The sequence below is a fragment of the Hippocampus comes genome, unplaced genomic scaffold (genome assembly GCF_001891065.2).
Source record: "Hippocampus comes isolate QL1 unplaced genomic scaffold, H_comes_QL1_v1.1 scaffold36, whole genome shotgun sequence".
NCBI lineage: Eukaryota > Metazoa > Chordata > Actinopteri > Syngnathiformes > Syngnathidae > Hippocampus > Hippocampus comes.
The window spans coordinates 1,109,837-1,130,585 of NW_017805695.1; the positions used below are offsets into that span (position 1 = coordinate 1,109,837).

Genomic DNA, 20,749 nt, shown 5'->3' on the forward strand with positions numbered 1-20,749 from the left:
CGTGTACACACTACTCAAAAAATAGAGATAGTTGGGCTTTTAGTGAAATTTCTTTTATTGGACCGCTAAACATCTGAATGCGCTGTTTAGTGTTTCAGTACTTTCTGCAAAACTAGCAGTTCTCTCACAAGCAGATGACGGTCAAAATTCACAAAAAAAAACAAAAACATTAATTTTTTTCAGCAAAGCCAATGTCATTGAAAAGAGCTTGAAAAAGGAAGAAAATTTCATTCGTCAATATGTGAAGAATTAAGGAAGTTCTGACATTTTAAATCTTAAAAAATGCAGCCAAAAATTACTCCTTGTTTCAAACAATAGATTGGCCTGTGATCCGTTTTTAAGAAAAGGACACGGCCAAGCGATCTGAGCTGAAAAGGGTAACAACTGAAATGTGTACAACAAAACTGTCATCTTGGAAAATTCAGAATTTTCAAAAATGTTGGCACTGTATTTGACATGCACAATGCTACACTGGGGTGAGGGGGTGCTATAATTCTGTCAGAAATCTGAAAGCCCCCCACAGCTATTTATTTATTTATGGATTCATTCATTTATTTAAGCTTAAAACCATTTTATATTTAAAATTCACAAGTAAGTAGCCATTTTTTTCCAGTTGAGTTCCTGTTTCCGCGTTTGTTCTGCAATTGTACCCCGTGTGTGTATGTGTGTCAGGACTGAGTGGGGCGGAGTGAATCTGTCAGTTTACTACTCCCATTCGGGAGCTTTGAGCTTTGCTCAAATTTGTTGTTTGGCTTTTCAGAATGCAATAAAAATGGTGAAGGCACAAGGTAATTGAAAAAAAAAACATTTCTCCCCACCCCAAAAAATCTCCCAGATTTGAAAAATGAGCCCAGTCCAACTCCTGAAGGAGCACCAGCTGCAGCTCTCATGTGCTTCGAAATAGTGTGCAACAAGCATTCCCCAGTAAGAGCAGGGGAAATCAGTGATGTGATGCGGGCAATTTGGCCATCTCTATTACACTGAGCAGTGCACACGGAAGACATACTGTAATCAAATACCGTGATTGGACGGTAGGGTCGAAATCTCTACATTTGAGCAAATTCATACCTTATGTTGAATACACATCTCTACCACACACCTTTAGAGTATATTATACTTTTGTGTAAAAACGAGAGACCCTCTCAAGTAAGTGAAGTCATGAAAATTGATTTGCCCCACCCCAAAATATCTGTCAAAACCACTTTAGGCAAGTGTAAAAATCTTATGGCATCGTACAAATGGGAAGTAATTTTGTTTGCATGACCTCATGTATTTCAAAATTACACGATCTGTATCCATAAAAAAAAAAAAAAAAAAAAAAAGCAGGCTATCTTTCAACACTTTTTCGGCGGTGAAAGATGAGTTGTCCTGCTTGCATGCAAATCATCAAATAAAAAACAAGGTGATAGAAGGGATCCAACTGTATCATATCTAAAAATTGATGTGGAAAAAAAATTTCTAACCAGGCAGATTGCATTTTTCTGAGATGAGCTTGATCAGACCTGGCGTGACATGAGAACACAAAAGTGGAGTCAGATTTAAACGCACGTATTGTCGCATTCCCGCAAAATATGTTTGATCCATGAACGGATGAGTACATTTCCTGGTTCAATTAGAATTGGTATTTACAGTCCTTTTCAACATTCATTCATTCATTCCTTTTCCGAACCGCTTTATCCTCACTAGGGTATGTAGGGTATATGTTCAACAGTATTTCGCTATTGCAAGTCTTCAAACAAGATCTTCTGTTCTCAGAGGGAAGTGGCTGCTGTCAGTCTCATCAGCAGGTTGCAACAGAGATAACAAGTGCCTGAAAGAGTCTCAGAAAGGCATAGGAGCAGATCCGCTCTTGGAAATGTTAATGTATCAAATTCCTGGTGTGAATTTTTCAGCTCAGATAACGTAAACACTAAAGCTAGATTTTTATCCACATCTCAAAGAGTCCTGAATCCAATATGAGCATTTTCAATTCCATGTGTTTTCTTTAATGCCATGATGCATATCTGGATTGTACAGAGTAAATACGGTACTAGTCAATTCTATGACTTGCCCAGACCAATTTCATATCAGCATATCAGGGAGTGGAAATCACTCTTCACACATCTTTACACCCAAGAATATTTGGTCAGGGTGAAGATGATCTTTTAGAGGCATCCCATAATCAGGCATTGCTGACGTTGATTAGAAGGAGGGAAAATGTTTCAAATCGGCCTGATTATTGGTATGTGTGCATTCTGTTTGATCTCTTTCATGGGAGAAAATCAAGGTCTCAAGTGGGGTCTTGTATATCTCCTCAGTTATTGTCTCTATTTTTTTTGTTGTATAGAGATTTTATCAAGAAAAAAACAAAGAAGGGAAGCTGCATTTGAGATATAAAAGCAGTGTAAAAAGCGTGTACAGCGAAGATTAAAAAATATATATTAAAAAGGCAGCAACACCAACGTGTACATACACGCAAAGAATGCATGGATTCCTCAGTTCCCTGAAGCTGTTCACCTGTGAGTTTCCTCACCTGCTTCTGTCTTCAGTGAAGCACTGTAACAACTGTAACCTATCAGACACCAGAATTTGAAAGAGTACATGCGAGTTAACTATGGCTTCAGACGAGAACATTCTTTTCAGCACCATCTACAAGGCACTATAGTGTTCTAAGTCTGCTGTCTAGTTCCATTATATTTGTTCATTCGTTATCAGTCTCGCAATTCGTCAAAATATTATGCAGCATTGTTTATGGTAAATACCGTATGTACAGTCCACTGAAAGTTCTTCGTCGGAGTACACGAGACTCCAGCTGCACAATAATACATTTGCCAATGACACTTTCTGAAGTTCAGTGTCAAGTCATATGTAGGAAAGTAGGCAAAGATCCATCTGGAATATGATGTCTATTGTTTTTTCTTGCATTATATTAAAACATATTTACATTAAACTGTTATCAAAAGAAGAAAGGTCTTGTTTTCGTAACCACTAAACAATTGATTATTGTCATCAGTCTCTTGATGTACAGGATTAAGATTTTTGTAAATACAATACAGCATCGTCAGTTTACATTTGAGGGTTACACACTAGGGTTGAATAATTGCTGATGGCACAAAAAGGCATGCTCAGTAATTGCATGATGGTATTTACCTTGCTTCATTTGATTGTGTATTTCATACAATCATTTACTGTAAAGTGTAAACATACACCATCATCAAAGGAAGACCACTTGCATGTGTACTTAAATAAACTTTCCCTCAAATGACACTGTATATACTTTTGGTTTTATTGTTATTATTCATTATTTTTTTGTAACTATTACTGACGACCACCCTTTTTTTTCTTGATTTCTGTTAGTGTTTCTTAAAGCCAGAAAGTGGACATTTGTAATGAGTTTTAATTTTGTGTCATGTGTGTGATCTTTTTTTTTTTCAATCATTTGAATGAAGATCCTCTGAGACTGGTGGTTCCATTTTTTCCATGGGTCGTATATTAAAGTGTAAAACAGAAAGTAACAACACAGGAGCGTGTTTGCTCACCATTTACAGGCATATTTGGTAAACAGTAGATAAGAACAGATTGGATCAAGTAAATTAGCTCCTCACACTCAAACAGTATTCACTTATTTTACTATGTATTTGTTTGGGGAGTAGATGTGTCCCACTTCCAAAATTGCCTTGGGAAGGTTTTTTTTTTCTGACGTTGCCTCCCACCTAGATACATTTAAAATTTTCGAGCAGCACTTGAACGCAGCATTAAATCGACGCTACCTGCTTGTTCTTTTTTGAACTGGTGACTTTTGCTTAAGGTGCCGCCACTGGCTGGCATCAACATCTTTAAACTGTATTGAAACTCTGACCTGGAGTTTTAGAGAGGCTTCAAAAATGAGCACTTTGAGAGCATGTAAAGAACCATTTGGTAAGTGCCATAGATTACTTTTACATAAGTTAAATGTTTTGAAGTAGTTGGGAAAACGTGGTTTATTTCCAACTCATTTTAGCAGTACACAGTAGCAAGTGAAGCAAGTGTTACCTGGTGACACCAAACAATATAGATGGAGTCCTATTTTACTCATTTATTACTTGTCAATTACACGGATTATTAATACATCAATTGAGTCAAATTCATTTTGGTTCATATTTCTGTCTATGGAAGTGGAAAAAAAAGATCATTATTAATCAATGGAAAATTAACATATGGAAGACAAGTTAAACGTGTTGTATTTGAAAATAAAAACAATGTTGCATTAAATTAGACACGATACACTTTTGTATTATAAAAACAGTAACAAACTGTGAACACAAGATTGACATCCAAAGCGATCTGGGTTTACTACGGAGTTCCACTTCTAGGGCGACAACGTAACCAAATTTGTTTTTCAGTCGGAACGCGACGCAGTATATCTTACACGAACGGTTTAGTAAAATAATTTCCAATCATTTTTGTATGAAAACCTAGAAAAGGATATTGTTGCCACATCAAAAAGAGAAGAGAAGAGAAACATCACGTTTTAATGTAATTTGGCTCACATAATATTATTGTGAGTTTCATATTTTAACGAGATAAAGTCATTCGGTAATCTTGACTTGGGCATTCTTTTTGGTTGGTGGTTAGTGACGGCTGGCAACCGTTGTGTTGCATTACCACCACGTTTTTTCTTTGCGCTCATTGGTAAATTGTGATCTTGACTTCTTGGTTGCGGGCGTGCTGGAGCCCGTCACCAGGCGGTAGGCGGGAGGTACAACCTTCAGGAACATCGCTGATTTTAAGCAACAACAATAACAGCTATTAAACAAAAAGCAAAATGCAATCAAAATACACACATAATCCAGAGATAAACGTTAAAAACAGCAGAATACGGATGACTACTAACCCAATAGGCATTAATGTTGACACATTTGGTTGTCAATTGACAATTTCTTTAGATTATGTTGAAATGAGCAGTATGAGATTAAACTATCATGTTTTGTGGAATTGCAATATGGCACACATGTTGAGGTCTGCGGGACTGAAAGGTGTACAACGCTGTTTTATTTAATATATTTTCTGTATTTGGCTGTATGTCAGGTGTGCAGTATCTGCATGTGACATAGTACTGGTAAGTCTCTTCTTAATGCCGTTTGGCTGTCGCCGACAACGCGGGTAAACTGGGGTGGCCAGAAATACTGATGGCAGCTGACGGACAGACTCACCAGGCTGACGATGCCCGCCTCTATTTGTTTGTATAAAGATATTGGGTTCAGAGAAGCAGAATTTGCAAGGGCCCAGGTGTGTAGACAGTAATTAATGTGAGATATAAGGGAAAACAAACATTTATGCAGCTTCTGTCGACATGTGATTTCTCAGATACCTAAAACGTATACATTTGAAAATTGTACTCACTTTATCAATTATGGAATATTTAACAAAAAAAAAAAACTTGCTGATAGTATAGTGGTGCGCTCTCCTTGGTTGTGTGCGGCAGTATGAGATCGAGATCCGCTCAGTGATAGTGTGGATGGTTGTTTGTCACTAGGTGTACCCTGTGACTGGCAGGCGAACAGGTCAGGGTGTCATCTGCCTTCTGCCCAAAGTCAGCTGCAATAGGCTCCAAAACCCCCCTGTCACGCTGTACAGGATAAGCGATGTTGAAAGTGACATGCCATTATGTTTAAAAGTGAGATTAAATGTATAGAATAAGGTGTCCAAGAATCAGTTCATTTACAGTTAGGGTTTTTTGTCATGAAGTGAAAATGACGGATTTATGTTGGATTTCTTTGTTTTGGCCAAAAAAAAAAAAAAAAAAAGCTACAATTTTGGAGGAGTTGATTTATAAATGGCATGTACTTAGCCAATTTGAAACATTTACCTTAATGTGTGCAGCAATCTCTGAATGGTGCTTAGCCTTCACAAAAATCGTAGTATCATCCGCATGGATAATGATTTCACAGCCTTGACGCAGAGGTGGTAGATCATTCATGTAAAGACAAAAAAGAACTGGACCCAGCATTGAACCCTGTGGGATACCTGTGACAAGATCTTTGAAAGTACATGTTGTATTAAGTATTTTAACACTGAGATGAGTCAGTGAGGTGTGATTTAAATGTGTCAAATACTTTTTAAAATCTAAAAGAAATGCAACAATTACAATTCCCACTGTCTATTAGACTTAATCTTTTCAATAAAATAAACAGTTGCGGTTTCTGTTGCGTGGTGGACTCTAAACCGATGTTGCATGGTATATAGAAGTTGACTAGAGTTAAGATGAGAAATTAGCTGATGTGGCCCTAATTTTTCAACAACCTTGGACATGATTGGAAAAATGCATGTGGTTTATAGTTTAATGTATAGTTTGGTGATAGGTCGTGATAAGTGCCCCTTTCATTAGTGTCCCTTTCATTAATTGTTTACGAAACTTCTCTTGGAGTAATTGAGGCAAAACCAAGTGGCAGCAAAGAACAGAGACACGGTTGATCCACCCCTTCCTTTTCTAATCCGCTTATCCTCACAAGGGTCGTGGGCGTGCTGGAGCCTATTGCAGCTGTCTTGGGGCAGTAGGCGGAGTACACCCTGAGATGGTTGCATCCAGTCTAAGGGCACACATAGACAAACAACCATCCACGCTCACAAAGACATGCAAACGCCACACAGGAAGGCCGGATCCGGAAGCGAACCATGCACCTTTGTACTGTGAGATATGTGAAACCAGTCGACCACCGTGCCGTCCACTGTTGATCCAGTCCCAAGTATTTCGCTTTAGCATTTCCAAAGACATGTTTTAAAAAAATATATTCAAAGTAAGCATCCCAAAACCAAATGAAAAACTAATGGTTTTGTCGTAAATGGCCATTGACATTTCAAAGTATATGATTATATAATTGTTTGTACCTATAATGGAAAAAAAAATCTATTCACATTGTGACAAGATTTCCACAAAATATCTGTCAAAATTTGTTATGGAGGATTTTAACAAGCATTTGAATGTTTTAATGTTTTTTAGTAAATTCCACAATGATGGTGACCACATTGCTAGTTTAACCTTGATTCGAACCCTTTTGTCTTTTTTTTTGAAAAATCATTTATGACAGGGTTTATGTGTTTAACAAACACAGTGAGTGAGTTCCCAATGACAAGTTCCAGAGTATCGAAAATGAAAATCAAGTATCTCATGCAGATTCTTTCTTCTCAACTCCCAACAAATGTCCAATGACGCTGCCTTCTCTCAAACTGTGCTTAATCGTTTTATTGGAGACATGGGTGGTCAAACAAGATTCACTTGCATGGAATTATAGCCCATAAGCAATGAATTATCATGTGGTCTGTATTTCATCTCTTGAACATCGTCCTGGGCGTGTTGTAACATGTCCTTGCATTCCCAGAAAGGGAGAAACAATGATGAAACTGATCTAAGGGTTCATCCTATTTTTTGCCAGACCTCGAGTGCAATGAAACCCAAAGCTGCTATGTTTTCTGTGTCTGCCTTTATTTATTTCTGTTTAAAATCATTCCAAACGTGTTTGCTTGGTACATTATTGCATTGGAAAGTCGCATGGTGGTTGCCATGTAAGCCACATTTCTTCTCGATAGAAGGCTGGAAGGGTTGATCAAGTTTACGGTAAAATGCGTTGTCTTCAGTCTGATGTGATTGTGAAACAAATGTCCCATTCCCACGAATGTATTACATGCTAACGTTCATGGAAGAGGAAAAGAGGTTCTCCATGTCTTGTGATAAAGCTGCAATTAAGCGTCTTCCTTTCAAATGATAATCACTCTTACCTTTACTTAGTGGAAGTGTCGAGACAAACCACACCATTGGCTGTAAACACAAACATTTGCTCATGCTTGTCAATTGCAAGCATAGTCAAAAAAAATACTTGCTGATAGTATAGTGGTGCGCTCTCCTTGGTTGTGTGCGGCAGTATGAGATCGAGATCCACTCAGTGATAGTGTGGATGGTTGTTTGTCAATTGCAAGCATAGTCAAACTAGTGGGGGTCCAGGACAGTAGCTTTATGTTTTTAGAAATGATCTTCAATGGCTGCCACAGTTGTCCACCAAGCATGGCCTTTATGCTTCAGACCACACCTCTGCTAGTCACTCTACGCAGTCGTCCTTATTTTATTTTAATAAACCAAATTCCAACAACCATGGATTATGAACATTTGATGACTGACAATTAAACAGCATTCAGGCCGAAAAAGCAGGATTTCTGAGCATTTGTTTTGCCTCTGTAATCTGGGAGTAAAAGCCATTCCGAGTGTGTGCAATGTTGTTGAAGAGAAATTATCAATCATTCCATCAAATTATCTGTTTAACAATCAGGGCAAAGGAAGATTGAGTCAGCAAGCTCATATGAGAGGTTGCAGTGTTGCAAATAAACACAATGTTTGTTTTTCTTTTAAACTGACATCACAATGCTGAATGTTATTGTTTATTCAAGGAGTGTAGTAACATTTTTTTCTCAACATCACACCTGTCATTTTCACAGTCTTAACGTTACCCAGCTGTTTTGCGTATTGAGTGACATGCAAGAATATCCAAGCAGCAAAATGTGATCTTCAGTTTCAAGGTTGGCACATACATACCAATAATCAGGAGAATTTTACCCTGATTCGCCCTTCCAATCAAAGTCAGCAAAAGCCCAATTATTGGCTAATTTAAAAATCTAAACAGAAACTGGAAAATGTTACATGTGCTCATTATTTACAACAACAAATCCTTGTTGATGTGGTCAACACTGAGTTCAGCCAATCAAGGTCTCCATGATGAGCCGTTTGGGAAATGACCTGGAGGTCCTACTCTTGGAGAGCAAAAATCAAAATCATAATCATACATTTTATGTGGAAGCATCTTTTGTGACCCTCAAGGACACTGTACATCAATAAAACAACAATTAAAAACTGAATTACACAGAAAAGATTAAAAAAAATACATATGCATAAAAAAACTACAATGCCACGCAGTTACAGTACATAGGTGATCTTAAATAGGTGACTTTTGAGTTTTGGATTTCAAAGTGTGTCCTGGGTTCGATCCTCTGGCCTTCCTGTGTGGAGTTTGCATGTTCTCCCCGGGCCTGCGTGGGTTTTCTCCGGGTATTCTGGTTTCCTCCCACATTCCAAAAACATGCATGGCAGGCTGATTGAACACTCGAAATTGTCCCTAGGTGTGAGTGTGAGCATGGATGGTTGTACCTCTCTGTGTGCCCTGCGATTGGCTGGCAGCCGGTTCAGGGTGTTCCCCGCCTACTGCCCGAAGACAGCTGGGATAGGCTCCAGCACCCATACCCACCCTTATGAGGATAAAGCGGATCAGGAAATTGATGGCTGGATGGATGGATTTCAAAGTGGTAAAGAGAGGCTGAATTGCGGAGGTCAGGTGACAGAGAGTTCCAGAGCCAGGGAGCAGAGTGGCTTCAGGCCCTGCTGAGACAGGCAGGTGGAGTGCTTTGAAGGAATAAACAAGCATCTTAAATTGAATTCTGAGTCAGACCGAGAGCCAGTGAATTTTCTGGAAGACAGGGGATGATGTGATGGAAGGAATGGGGGTTTGTGATGACACATTCAGCAGACTTCTGGACCAGTTTAAGCTTTTGGCAGGACTTGTGAGGGAGGCCTAAGAAGAGAGATTTACAGTCATTGAGACAGGAGGTGACAAGGCTGTGGACCAAGAGATAAGCGGAATAAATAGAGGAGCAACTGGTTGGAATGTTTGAATAACATGTTTCCCAATGAGGAGGGGGAGTTTGTCACCCCAATGTACTTGACAGTTTACTACTACTCTTTCTTTGTATCTTCCAGCAGCCTGCATCACAGACATTTAAAAATAACCGGGACTCACACTTGCCTCTTGAGGCTGAAGTCAGAGGGCAGCCATCTTGCGTTGGCCACTGTCACTGACTACTTCTGTTCATATTTTTAATAATTTTATTTTTCTTGAAACCACTGTTATCACCGTGTGTTTTTCACCACATATATTTTTTTTTTCCTTGAAACCACTGTTATCACCGTGTGTTTTTCACCAGACTTCCTGCATGGATTATTGATAAGCCTCGCAAAGAACAAACTTCTTAATATTGTGAATCATGACTTATAGACAGTATGCCGTTCATGGTTCTGACATTTATAATGCACTTGGAGATATACCTTCTGAGAGAAAAGGTCTAATTGCATTCTTACTGATGATTTGCGAAGAGCTTCTTCCAGACTTGTTGGTACAACTGTATGCCATACACTGCGGCATTTTTGCAGTGGAGACAAAAAAAATTACGTGAAATTACCACGGAAAAAGATGTCTGTATTCAAGTTAGGTGCGCTTAGCTAGTGGTAACGCAAGATGGCCGCCAGTTACTTCAGTTCTCGCCAAGGCAAGAAGGTGGCATTACGATTCCAGGTCATTTTTAGATGTCCGCGGTCTGTTGAATTGTGTTGAGTCGGATGCCCTGCGGCACCACACTGCCTCTTACTGGTCAGTCTTGGTCAATGCCAGACATCTGGTTTGCGGCAGGCTGATGATTGGCAATGATACACCACACAAAATGAGAGCTGAAAGCGACACATCTTTTACTCACCCTCGTCATGTGTAGGGTCTACATTTTAAAAATTAAGATCTGAACAAGAGCTAAGATAACCAATACTAGTCCCACAAAGGGGAAGTTTGCAATGTTTTTGTTGTTACATGTCAGAATGGTGAAATTGCATGCCAAAAATATGTGTGTCATTTTAATTTTATAAAACTGAAGCTTTTGTTGCCTCTTGACCAGGACTCCCTTGAAAAGGAGGTATTTAATCTCAATGGTGCATTCCTGGTGAAATAAATGTTTAAATGTTAAATAAAACAAAATACAAAATATATTATTTATACACTACAATGAGCCAAGACTGCCATACGGTACAGATGTCCTTGGAGAATCCACGTAGCTGTCTCTCTGTCTTACGCTACCCTCAGGTTGCCAAGGTGAATAGCAGCACAATGACAACTACTGTATGTTTTAATGAAGTATCGTAATTTCCGGACTCGGACAGCCACAACGTGTAAATCTGGCCTTAAAAACAAATTTCTACATATATTGCTCGCTTCGTATTAATAGCCGCGAGTCTCCACGTTATAACATGGGATATTTGCGAAGAAAGAGATTACAGAGATGGATTAAAAAATGTATTACCTTAGACAATGGTCGGTGCTTCTTCACCCCCCGCCCCCAATCACAAACGCATCTAGTTACACAGTAGCATCGCTTACCTCTATCAGTCTCTAGTGGTTACATGAGGCAAATTCACGGATGAGCTGAGAACCGGGGTCGTAATGTATTTATGGCACTTGTTCCCTATGCCCATTAAACTCAACTGAAGATGTTTATTTTCACTCTCTATTGCCCGTTACACAGGCATGCGCACGGTGACACACTAACACACTCCCACATTTGTCTCCCTCTCTCTCTATCCACACCTCTTACGCCAACCACAAATAGCTGATGAAGATTCAGTATTCAGACTCTGGTCCACTGTGACGTGTTCGGAAATTTCATTGGCTATGGGAAAATCTATTGGCGGCTTGAAGCTTGTCAGTAAAAATGCATAAATAAACTGTGTCACAACATTAAAGACACCGGGTTCGAAGCATGGGAAAAAAGTTACAGTTTATAATACGGGACAGCATTATCAAGTGCTATTTTTGTCAATATTGCTGGTGGTGCAGTAGTACAGTCGCCTGACTTGTCTGCGGGCATGGTGGCATTGGTTCTCGCTCAATCAGGGGCCACTGAAAACATTCTCGCGGGCCGGATTTGGCCCGCGGGTGGGCACTTTGGCATATGTGCCTTAGACAATGGTCGGTGCTTCTTCACCACCACCCCCTCCCCTCACCCCCAATCACAAACGCATCTAGTTACACAGTAGCATCTCTTACCTCTCTCAGTCTCTCGTGGTTACATGAGGCAAATTCACGGACGAGCTGAGAACCGGGGTCGTAATGTATTTATGGCACTTGTTCCCTATGCCCATTAAACTCAACTGAAGATGTTTATTTTCACTCTCTATTGCCCGTTACACAGGCATGCGCACGGTGACACACTAACACACTCCCACATTTGTCTCCCTCTCTCTCTATCCACACCTCTTACGCCAACCACAAATAGCTGATGAAGATTCAGTATTCAGACTCTGGTCCACTGTGACGTGTTCGGAAATTTCATTGGCTATGGGAAAATCTATTGGCGGCTTGAAGCTTGTCAGTAAAAATGCATAAATAAACTGTGTCACAACATTAAAAGACGCCGGGTTCAAAGCATGGGAAAAAAGTTACAGTTTATAATACGGGACAGCATTATCAAGTGCTATTTTTGTCAATAGAGTTGCTGGTGGTGCAGTAGTACAGTCGCCTGACTTGTCTGCGGACATGGTGGCATTGGTTCTCGCTCAATGACACTGGTTGTGGTTGTGTATGGTTGTTCGCCTCAATTTGTGCCCTGTGACTGGCTGTCGACCAACTCAGGGTGAAGCCTGCCTTTTGCCCAAAGTCTGTTGTTATAGGCAACCCTGTGCAGGACAAGCAGTGTCAAAAATGACATTATATTTTTCTCAATAAAGAAAATGTTGGGGTTGTTTTTTTGGGAGGAACGGATTAATTAGGGTTGTCACCTTTCAGATCTGGAAATAAGGGACACTCCTCCAACGTCGCGGCAAGACCATGCAGTTAAAATAGATTTGAGGGTTTGGCTCCACCAAAAAAACCCCCCTGAAATACATAAAATCACTATTTTTTTATTTACATGAAAAAACAAAATGCTTTGATTTAATTGACATTACAAGCCGCATCCCATAATACGGGACGCAATATTTAGTTCCCAATTAAAGGATGATTCCGTATTTTACGGGACGGGTGGCAACCTTAAGATTAATGCCATTTTCATTTCTTACAATGGGGAAAGAGGATTTGAGATAGGAGTAATGTGAGGTACGAGCTTGGTCACAGAGCAAATTAAACTTCATACATCAAGGCAGCACTGTATCTACAGTTCAAAAAATGTGTAATGGCAGGCACACACCTAACAAATTTCCCTGTGTTTTGAAGCGGAGAGAATCAACTCAGAGCCGGTGGAGGACACAGACACCACCACCTTTGTGGCAGAATTTGTAAGTACTTCTCTGTGTCTTCGGTGTTCATTTTCTTGTTTGCTTTATGGTGATCTCCCTTTGATCCCTCCTTTGCGCTTGTGTCTTTTGCTATTACACCAAGAGATGTACAACTGTAAAACTGCTGCAAGCACACGAGAGTTCACTGAGGAACAAGAACAAGTTCCTGCATGCTGTCTTTGCATAGTTATTTTCTCCCATAGATACGGGCTTATGTGTGTCAGGCTGCAATTTAAGCTTCCAGAAAAAGGTTCTTTATTTTTAGCTTGATTTTTTTTTTTCACTGCTCTTTCATTGTTTTATGTTGCAGTCTTTAGAAGCCAATTACCCGGTGCAAGTCACTGATCCTAATGGTGAGTACGTTAATCAAAGCACGTACAGTGAACAATACAGTCCAACACAATCAGCTTTGGGAAGCTGACCTGCAATGTATTAGGATTCTTAATTTATTTCAGGGCGGCACGGTGGTCAAGTAGTTAGCGTGTCAATCCCACAGAGCAAAGGTGCAGGGTTTGATTCCGGCTCCGGCCTCCCTGTGTGGAGTTTGCATGTTTTCCCTGTGCCTGCGTGGGTTTTCTCCGGGTTTCCTCCCACATTCCAAAAACATGCATTGCAGGTTAATGGGACGCTCTAAATTGTCCCTGAGTGTGAGTGTGAGCGCGGATGGTTGTTTGTCTATGTGTACCATGCGATTGGCTAGCAACCAGTTCAGGGTGTCCCCCGCCTACTGCCCGAAGACGGCTGGGATGGGGGCGGGGGGGTGCTGGAGCCTATCCCAGCTATCTTCGGGCACTAGGCGGGGGACACCCTGACCGGGTTGCCAACCAATCGCAGGGCACACGTAGATGAACAACCATCCGCGCTCACACTCACACATAGGGATAATTTGGAGTGTTCAATCAGCCTGCCATGCATGTTTTTTGGAATGTGGGAGGAAACCAGAGTACCCGGAAAAAACCCACGCAGGCCCAGGAAGAACATGCAAACTCCACGCAGGAAGGCCGCAGCTGGAATCGAACCTGGTACCTCTGCACTGTGAGGTCGACGCTCTAACCACGCGTCCACCGAGCCGCCGCTATTAAAATGATAATGATTATAATTCCTGCTAACTTTTGGTCCTCATGCAGTATAAAGATGCCACATATGAAATAATCATTGAAACGTATAGAATTATGTCATGAATTTCCAGGACCAAGAACAGCTCTGTCAGAGCCACCACAGCTTGGTTCATGGCAGTCGCTCAAAGACTTAATGTGAGACCCTGGTGTTGCCACTCTGTCTGGCCGTTTTTGATTTGTTTCAGGGGGGTTGCTCTAGTCTATTAAATCATTTCACATTACAGATCTAGAGTAACCTTTTCAATTATTTATATCTGGAACTCAAAGACTTGCCTCTACCTTCCCTCTAGCACCTAGCCACTATTGTCTTGGAAAGAGTACAGCTTCCTAAGTACTTTTGTTAATAGCTGGATGGGCGGATGGATCCACATAGCATTTGATCTGAAACACATGTCAGACCTCCAATCGAGAATTTCAGAAGCATAATCTTGTAGAATGAAATATTTTATGTGGACCGAGGTGCAGAAGACGAAGTCTCCATAGGGCTATTAAATAGCGTAATTACTCCCGTCAACTTTCGAGGGGATAATACAGATATTTTAATGACAAGAGGCTGTATTCAGTCTCCCTCTGATGTCAGCGCAAGGGTTCAAAATGTCAGTAGGACAGTCACAATCATTCACTGGTGCCAACCCGTAGTTGATTTCTGGCTTTTCTTGTCAATGTATTGACTTGGTTTACAATCAGGAGTCTGGTGCTGACTAATGGCATTCAATACTTCCTACAATGCTTTGTCTGACTTCCTGCCTCACCCATTCTGGTATGTGAAACTTGACACTGCTTGACTGGTGGTGGGATCACAATGGAGAAGACTGTAAACATTACAGATTAGGCCAGCTACTCTATTTCATCCAGCCATGCAAAAGATAGAGATTAAGATAGGACAACATCGGTCCTGATATTACCGTGTATTGTTGTTACAGAGTTTCATTGTTAGCTGTTGGAGGAATAATAGTGCTTATGAGCAAAAGCCTGACGGAAAGAAACTACTGGCAGGACAAGTCAAAGAAAGAACAAGTAGGGGAGCAATAAAATGCTGTCGAAATTTTGATGAGCAATGAACAGAAACTCTTCCTTCTGGTTCTCCTGCGTCGAAACATTTGGCTCAAGGTAACCCGTCAGCAGGTGGGACGGAGGAGACTCCGCCCACCAACACTCACCATGGAGACTGGAAACAGAAAGAAAACGAGGATTGTGATTATTCTAGATTTTTATGATAAATAGACTTTCTTGGTAAATGAGTCTTGCTAGATTGTCATTTTTGCTCCATTGAAGGAATTTGTCAAGGGTGCGGTGGGGGGTGCAAATGTTGGTGTGCACATGACAAATCTCTTTGGAGTACAATATTTTATAGTATGGGAAATATTGACTCTGAAAGAGAAGTCAAGGTTTTCTAACAAATATGTGTGTGTGTGTGTGTGTGTGTGTGTGTGGGTGTGTGTGTGTGTTCTTATGTGTATTTCAAGAATCACCCTTTTGTTTTGACATGTGAATACTTCATAACAAATAGCATAACCCATAACGTCATCATGTTCTTTCTCAAGCCGCATACTCCAAACGTGAACATGAGACTGACTCAAAAACAGGACTGCTGGTTGGCTCAGTTGCTTCAAAATGTGATTAATCAACAATAGGTGACACACAACGGACAGAATTCTCAACGATTGATTAATTGATCAATCGATTATGATGACCCATGCAACTCTGAAATAATGATTTGTTCAAACTTCCCCCTGCTGCTACTACAAGATAATGTTGTCTTACACCCCATGCGACCCGAAAATATACGGGCCCTCAGTTTGCGACCAAATTCCTTTTGTGTGGTAGGTAGTGACTCGATCCGAATTTGTGCGCAGTTCAAAATGCAGGGCAGTCTTTTGCTGAACTATGAAGTCGTAAATACAGGAAATCTTCATGTGAAAAACACTTCTAGACCATAAATATGAACCAATCTAATGAAAAACATTTAGTCAGGTGGTAATTGAGTGTGTCTTTTTGTTCCGCGTGACAACGTCTTTATACACCGCTGTGCATGCTCAGGGGCAGCCCGTGCATCTGTTTCTTGGGCCTTCATTTATGAATTAACACAATGAAAACAAGTCATTGAAATAAAATACATCATACTCACCTGAGATGCTGATTATTAAATGGATTAATGCAGTGGTTCTTAACCTTGTTAGAGGTATCGAACCCAACCAGTTCATGTGCACGTTCACCGAACCCTTCATTAATGAAAAATAAAAATGTGTTTTTTTGGTTTTTTTTTCCCAAATTCAAGACATAAAAAATGCATTTATTAAAAGCAAAAAAAGTAAACACAATTAGTGAAGTATAAAGTATACGTTTTTTTAATTGTGCACAAAATGAACCAGTCAGTGATGGCCAAGCGGGTGTGTTCTATCGCAGAGTTTTTCAAACTTTTTTGGGCCAAGGCACACTTCTTTCATTATTAAAATCTCGCGGCACACCACTAGCTAAAAATGTGGGAAAAAAAACAAAACAAAAAAAAAAACGCTTATTTGAATAATGAACGTGTATGTTATATTGTTACTATAACCGTTTTTAACATTGAAGAATGACGTTGTAACAGTTTGAATTGGAATCAAATGAACACAAAGAAAAAAGTATTTTCTCATCTTTCATATTTATTGTTTCACCGTCGTCCTGCATTCATGCGTCACAAATTCGCTTGTCTCTCGTCTAAACACAAGGCAATTGGCTAGCTGTTGCTGCTCCCTCGCGGTACGGGAGGGTACTACATGATTACTTTCTGGGCGATAGGCACACAGGCATACAAATTGGATATTTTCCCGCGGCACACCTGACAATGTCTTGCGGCACACTGGTGTGCCACGGCACAGGGGTTGAAAAACACTGTTCTATCGAATTGACATGTTGAGTCGGGTGTGTCTTAACCTCCATGACAGAGGCTCTGTCAGACCCCTGAGACTGATTCACCTAAACCCTCGGGTTCGATCGAACCCAGGTTAAGAACCACTGGATTAATGTGTTGTACTTGGTTTGTTCTGACCCTCTCGGACGATTTTTCCAAATCTGGCTGGTTCAAGAAGTAGTTAATATTGTTTATTTAACCCACAAAGGCATTGGGCAGATTAGATTGACATTGTAGTTAATTGACAGATTAGATTGAAATTGCAGAGCCTTAAGTCTGACCTGACCACAAAAAAAAAAAAAAACATCCAACATACACATACTGTATAGTCACTGGGAGCAGTACAGAAAAACGCTATGATACACCTAAAATAAATATCATTTCATGAAACTAATTTCAGAATTAAGGTTATGAATGTAGGTCAGTGCTTCTGAGAATGTTAAGGCTAGCAGAGAAGGCCCCGGTATTGTTAAATAATGTGCTGCATTTCAACCACTATCATTTAATGTCATGATCAATTTCGAGTTCATCAAAATGAGGGTGAAGGAAGAGTAGAAAAGGCAACTGGGGTGGACCAGCAAGTGGAAGTGATGAGGAAGAGGGAAGTTAGAAAGACACTAAAGCGGATGAAAAATTGAAATTTCAACAGTTGGTCCTGATGACGTTCCTTTGAAGGTATGGAAGCAGGAGATGGATTGAGTGACCGGGCTGTTCATTACAATTCTAAGATGAAGCTTCTCCCCTAGATGCTGTGACACTCCACCTGAGCTCCATGCCCTCTGGATACTTGAGCCCCTCCAACAGAATCAGGCAGGTCAGTATTTAGACTATTGCTGAATTGTGTGCATCATCATGTTTCTTTCACCCATTCAGTTAAACTTCACAGAACAGTCGCAAAATTGTATCTTTCCAGTACGATCAGTGTTTGTCATTTATCAGACCACCATCCAGTGGAAGGTTTATGCCACAGCTTCCCTGTATTAAAATCACCTGTAATTAGTAATACAATTACCGGTACAGTGGTACCTCTAATTACGAATGTCTCTTCATACGAAAATTTCAAGTTACGAAACGCCTCAACAGGAAAGTATTGCGTCTAGTTAGGAAAGAAATTTCAAGATACGAAAAGTATAAATATAGTATGGGTTGCTACTCGCAGCTCCGAGTTACATGAACGCAACATACTTATCGCTGCTCTGCCATTGGCTATTCCAGAGCATCATCCTGGCATTCCATTGGCTAAGAGGGACCTGTGTGTCTGTGTGTCGATAGATAGATGTGTGTTTATGCAGCATCCTCGTCATTCGCCTATCGGGCCATGAGGCGTTCCGGTAGTTTTACATAAATGTGAATCCTCAGAAAAAGTGTTCACCAGTCAGGCGATCGCTCACTATGCTAATGTTTGCCTTGGACATTTTCGAAGTATTGTTAAAAGCCGACAAAAGCAGACATCCTTTGCTCAGTTCGTTACAAAAGGCCACGCAAAAACCACTTCTGAGAGAGAACATGAACGAAAGAGGACACAGTTAAAAGTTAAATGACCATCATTTTTATTCTTTATTCTTTGTTTTTTACATGATGCACAACTCTCATTTATTGTGCAATAATATAATTTGTAAAATCTATTCGTTTTAGAAAACATTTATGTCTGAATTTTGGGGTGCTTGGAACGGATGAGGGCATTTACATCGAAAATGCGTCTCTACTTAAACAAAATTTTCTAGTTTCTTCCGGAACAAATTAATTTCGTAAGTAGAGATACCACTGTAATAGGGGTTTATAGACCAGATGTTTTTTATATTTTAATTCTATTGTTGGTGCTAAAATTTTATTACTGTCATTGAGTCTTCAAATTCACAGGTTTACACACACTCACTCACTCACACACACACACACACACACACACACACACACACACACACACACACACACACACACACACACAAAGACAATTTAAAACAGTACATCCTTGAGTCTCGATTATGATGTCAAAGTTATAGACTTGAACCGCAAAAATATGTCGATGTTTTACTTGTTGAATATGATGCTCGATTAATTTTTGACTTCTCACCGAAGCTCATTGAGTCTGCTCATACTCGGGTATAGGTATACTGTTTTTTTTTTTTTTTTATTTACGTACTGTATTAGTTCTGATCCTTCAAAGAGAAATTTAAAACCACACTAATCTGTGAATTTTGTATTGGACACCTCACAGAAATACACATCACACGTGCAGGCACGGAAAGAGTAAAATTCAGTTTAATTTCGTAATTCTTGTTCAAAATGGTGACACAGTGAGAGCTCATTGAAGAGTTCTTGAAAAGACTTCAAGATGTTAGATGTTCTCTGAAGATATTCTAAGAAATATGTCAAGCATTGTAGTATATAAAACACCGGTCCTGACATGGTGTTTTTTTATTTTTAAGTTGATGTATTTGCATATTACCCCACTAAAAAGTGGACACATAAAATAGGTACACTGTATAAATAATTTTTGGTCAATAATTTTCTGGTGGCTACAAGTCAAAGGTGTGTCGGCTTTTTCCTGCGGTATCCGGATGAAGGCAATATTATTTATTACCTGACTCCATGTTTTTATTTGTTGAATGGGTGTCTAAGATGTCAATGATAGAAATTGATACCTCAGTGGAAAGAGAAGAATTCCTGTCTTTCAAGTTACATCTACTGTGTGTTTTCTGTTATAGCCAGTGAAAGATAGTGAAGAATGTACCTGCCCAACATCTACGTCACCAGGTAGAGCATTTCTTTATGAGTAGTATAATCAAACAAATACGATACTAGATGAAAATAAATGCGTAAAATCACGATCTCTTCTTTGACCATACTTATTTTCCAATCCAGCCTATTCATTTCATATTTATGTCCTCATTTGTATGTCTCTGCCAAGAAGACTACCCCAAAGAACTCCAATTACAGCTAAACAGCCCTTGTGAAAAATGCTGTCGTCCTGCACCTCCTCCCAAGATCAGTGACCTCCTGAACGACAAAGATCTTCTGGACTTATTGCGACTCAAGCTGGACCCGAACCACTGCACTGTCAAAAACTGGAAGAACTTTGCGAGCCGCTGGGGGATGAGCTATGACGAGCTCACCCTGCTGGAGTACCGGACCCAAGGTTCTCTGTCCCACAGCCCCACCCAGGAGTTCCTACTCCGTTACAACCAGAAACCTGTCACCGAGCTCACTGAACTGTGTCGCTTTTACCAGCGGATCGACGTGTTGCGGTTGTTGCAGAGCTGGATGGAAAAGGATTGGCCATCACGCTGGCAGCAAACAAATTAACTTCTTTCACTAATTATCCACTGGGTGTTTCTCCTGTTTTTTCTTTATGATTTTTCTCATAATGTTTGATATACATTGGACTCCATAATATTGTTTGCCACCGTTTATTGGAGTGCAACAATAACAAAGAAATAAACAGCTTCATCTGAATTTTTTTTCTCAGGAAATTATGGATAACCAAATAAAATTTCGGAACACTCTGAAATGTTGAGTGAGATGTGTTGATTCTCCCAATTGAATGACTCAATTATTAATGCAGTTAACAACGATTACTAAAGAACAGCGTTTACAGGATATGTTAAGTTCTTCGGTGAGCCAGAGTTCATCCTTGGATGATATGTGAAA

General features: G+C 40.0%; 1 protein-coding gene across 3 annotated transcripts; it reads left to right on the plus strand.

The window, feature by feature from the left end:
* Positions 1–3,752: 3,752 nt before the first annotated feature.
* Positions 3,753–20,615, plus strand: edaradd (EDAR-associated death domain). Of its 3 annotated transcripts, none has more exons than XM_019882113.1 (6): positions 3,756–3,897; positions 13,029–13,090; positions 13,401–13,443; positions 17,848–17,915; positions 19,807–19,855; positions 20,010–20,615. In XM_019882113.1, the coding sequence occupies exons 1-6, from the start codon at positions 3,864–3,866 to the stop codon at positions 20,402–20,404; spliced, it is 651 nt and encodes a 216-aa protein (XP_019737672.1). In that variant the 5' UTR covers positions 3,756–3,863; the 3' UTR covers positions 20,405–20,615. The 3 variants fall into 3 exon arrangements, with proteins under 3 accessions (XP_019737674.1, XP_019737672.1, XP_019737673.1); XM_019882114.1 differs by having other exon boundaries at positions 3,757–3,897; positions 20,013–20,615; XM_019882115.1 differs by lacking the exons at positions 13,029–13,090; positions 13,401–13,443 and having other exon boundaries at positions 3,753–3,897.
* Positions 20,616–20,749: the final 134 nt, after the last annotated feature.

Excerpts from the sequence above, each read along its gene's own strand:
- edaradd (XM_019882113.1), top strand. The coding sequence starts at position 3,864 with ATGAGCACTTTGAGAGCATGTAAAGAACCATTTG. Across the intron at positions 13,091-13,400 it reads CCACCTTTGTGGCAGAATTT|TCTTTAGAAGCCAATTACCC; the intron begins GTAAGTACTTCT and ends TTTATGTTGCAG. Across the intron at positions 13,444-17,847 it reads GCAAGTCACTGATCCTAATG|ATGCTGTGACACTCCACCTG; the intron begins GTGAGTACGTTA and ends CTTCTCCCCTAG.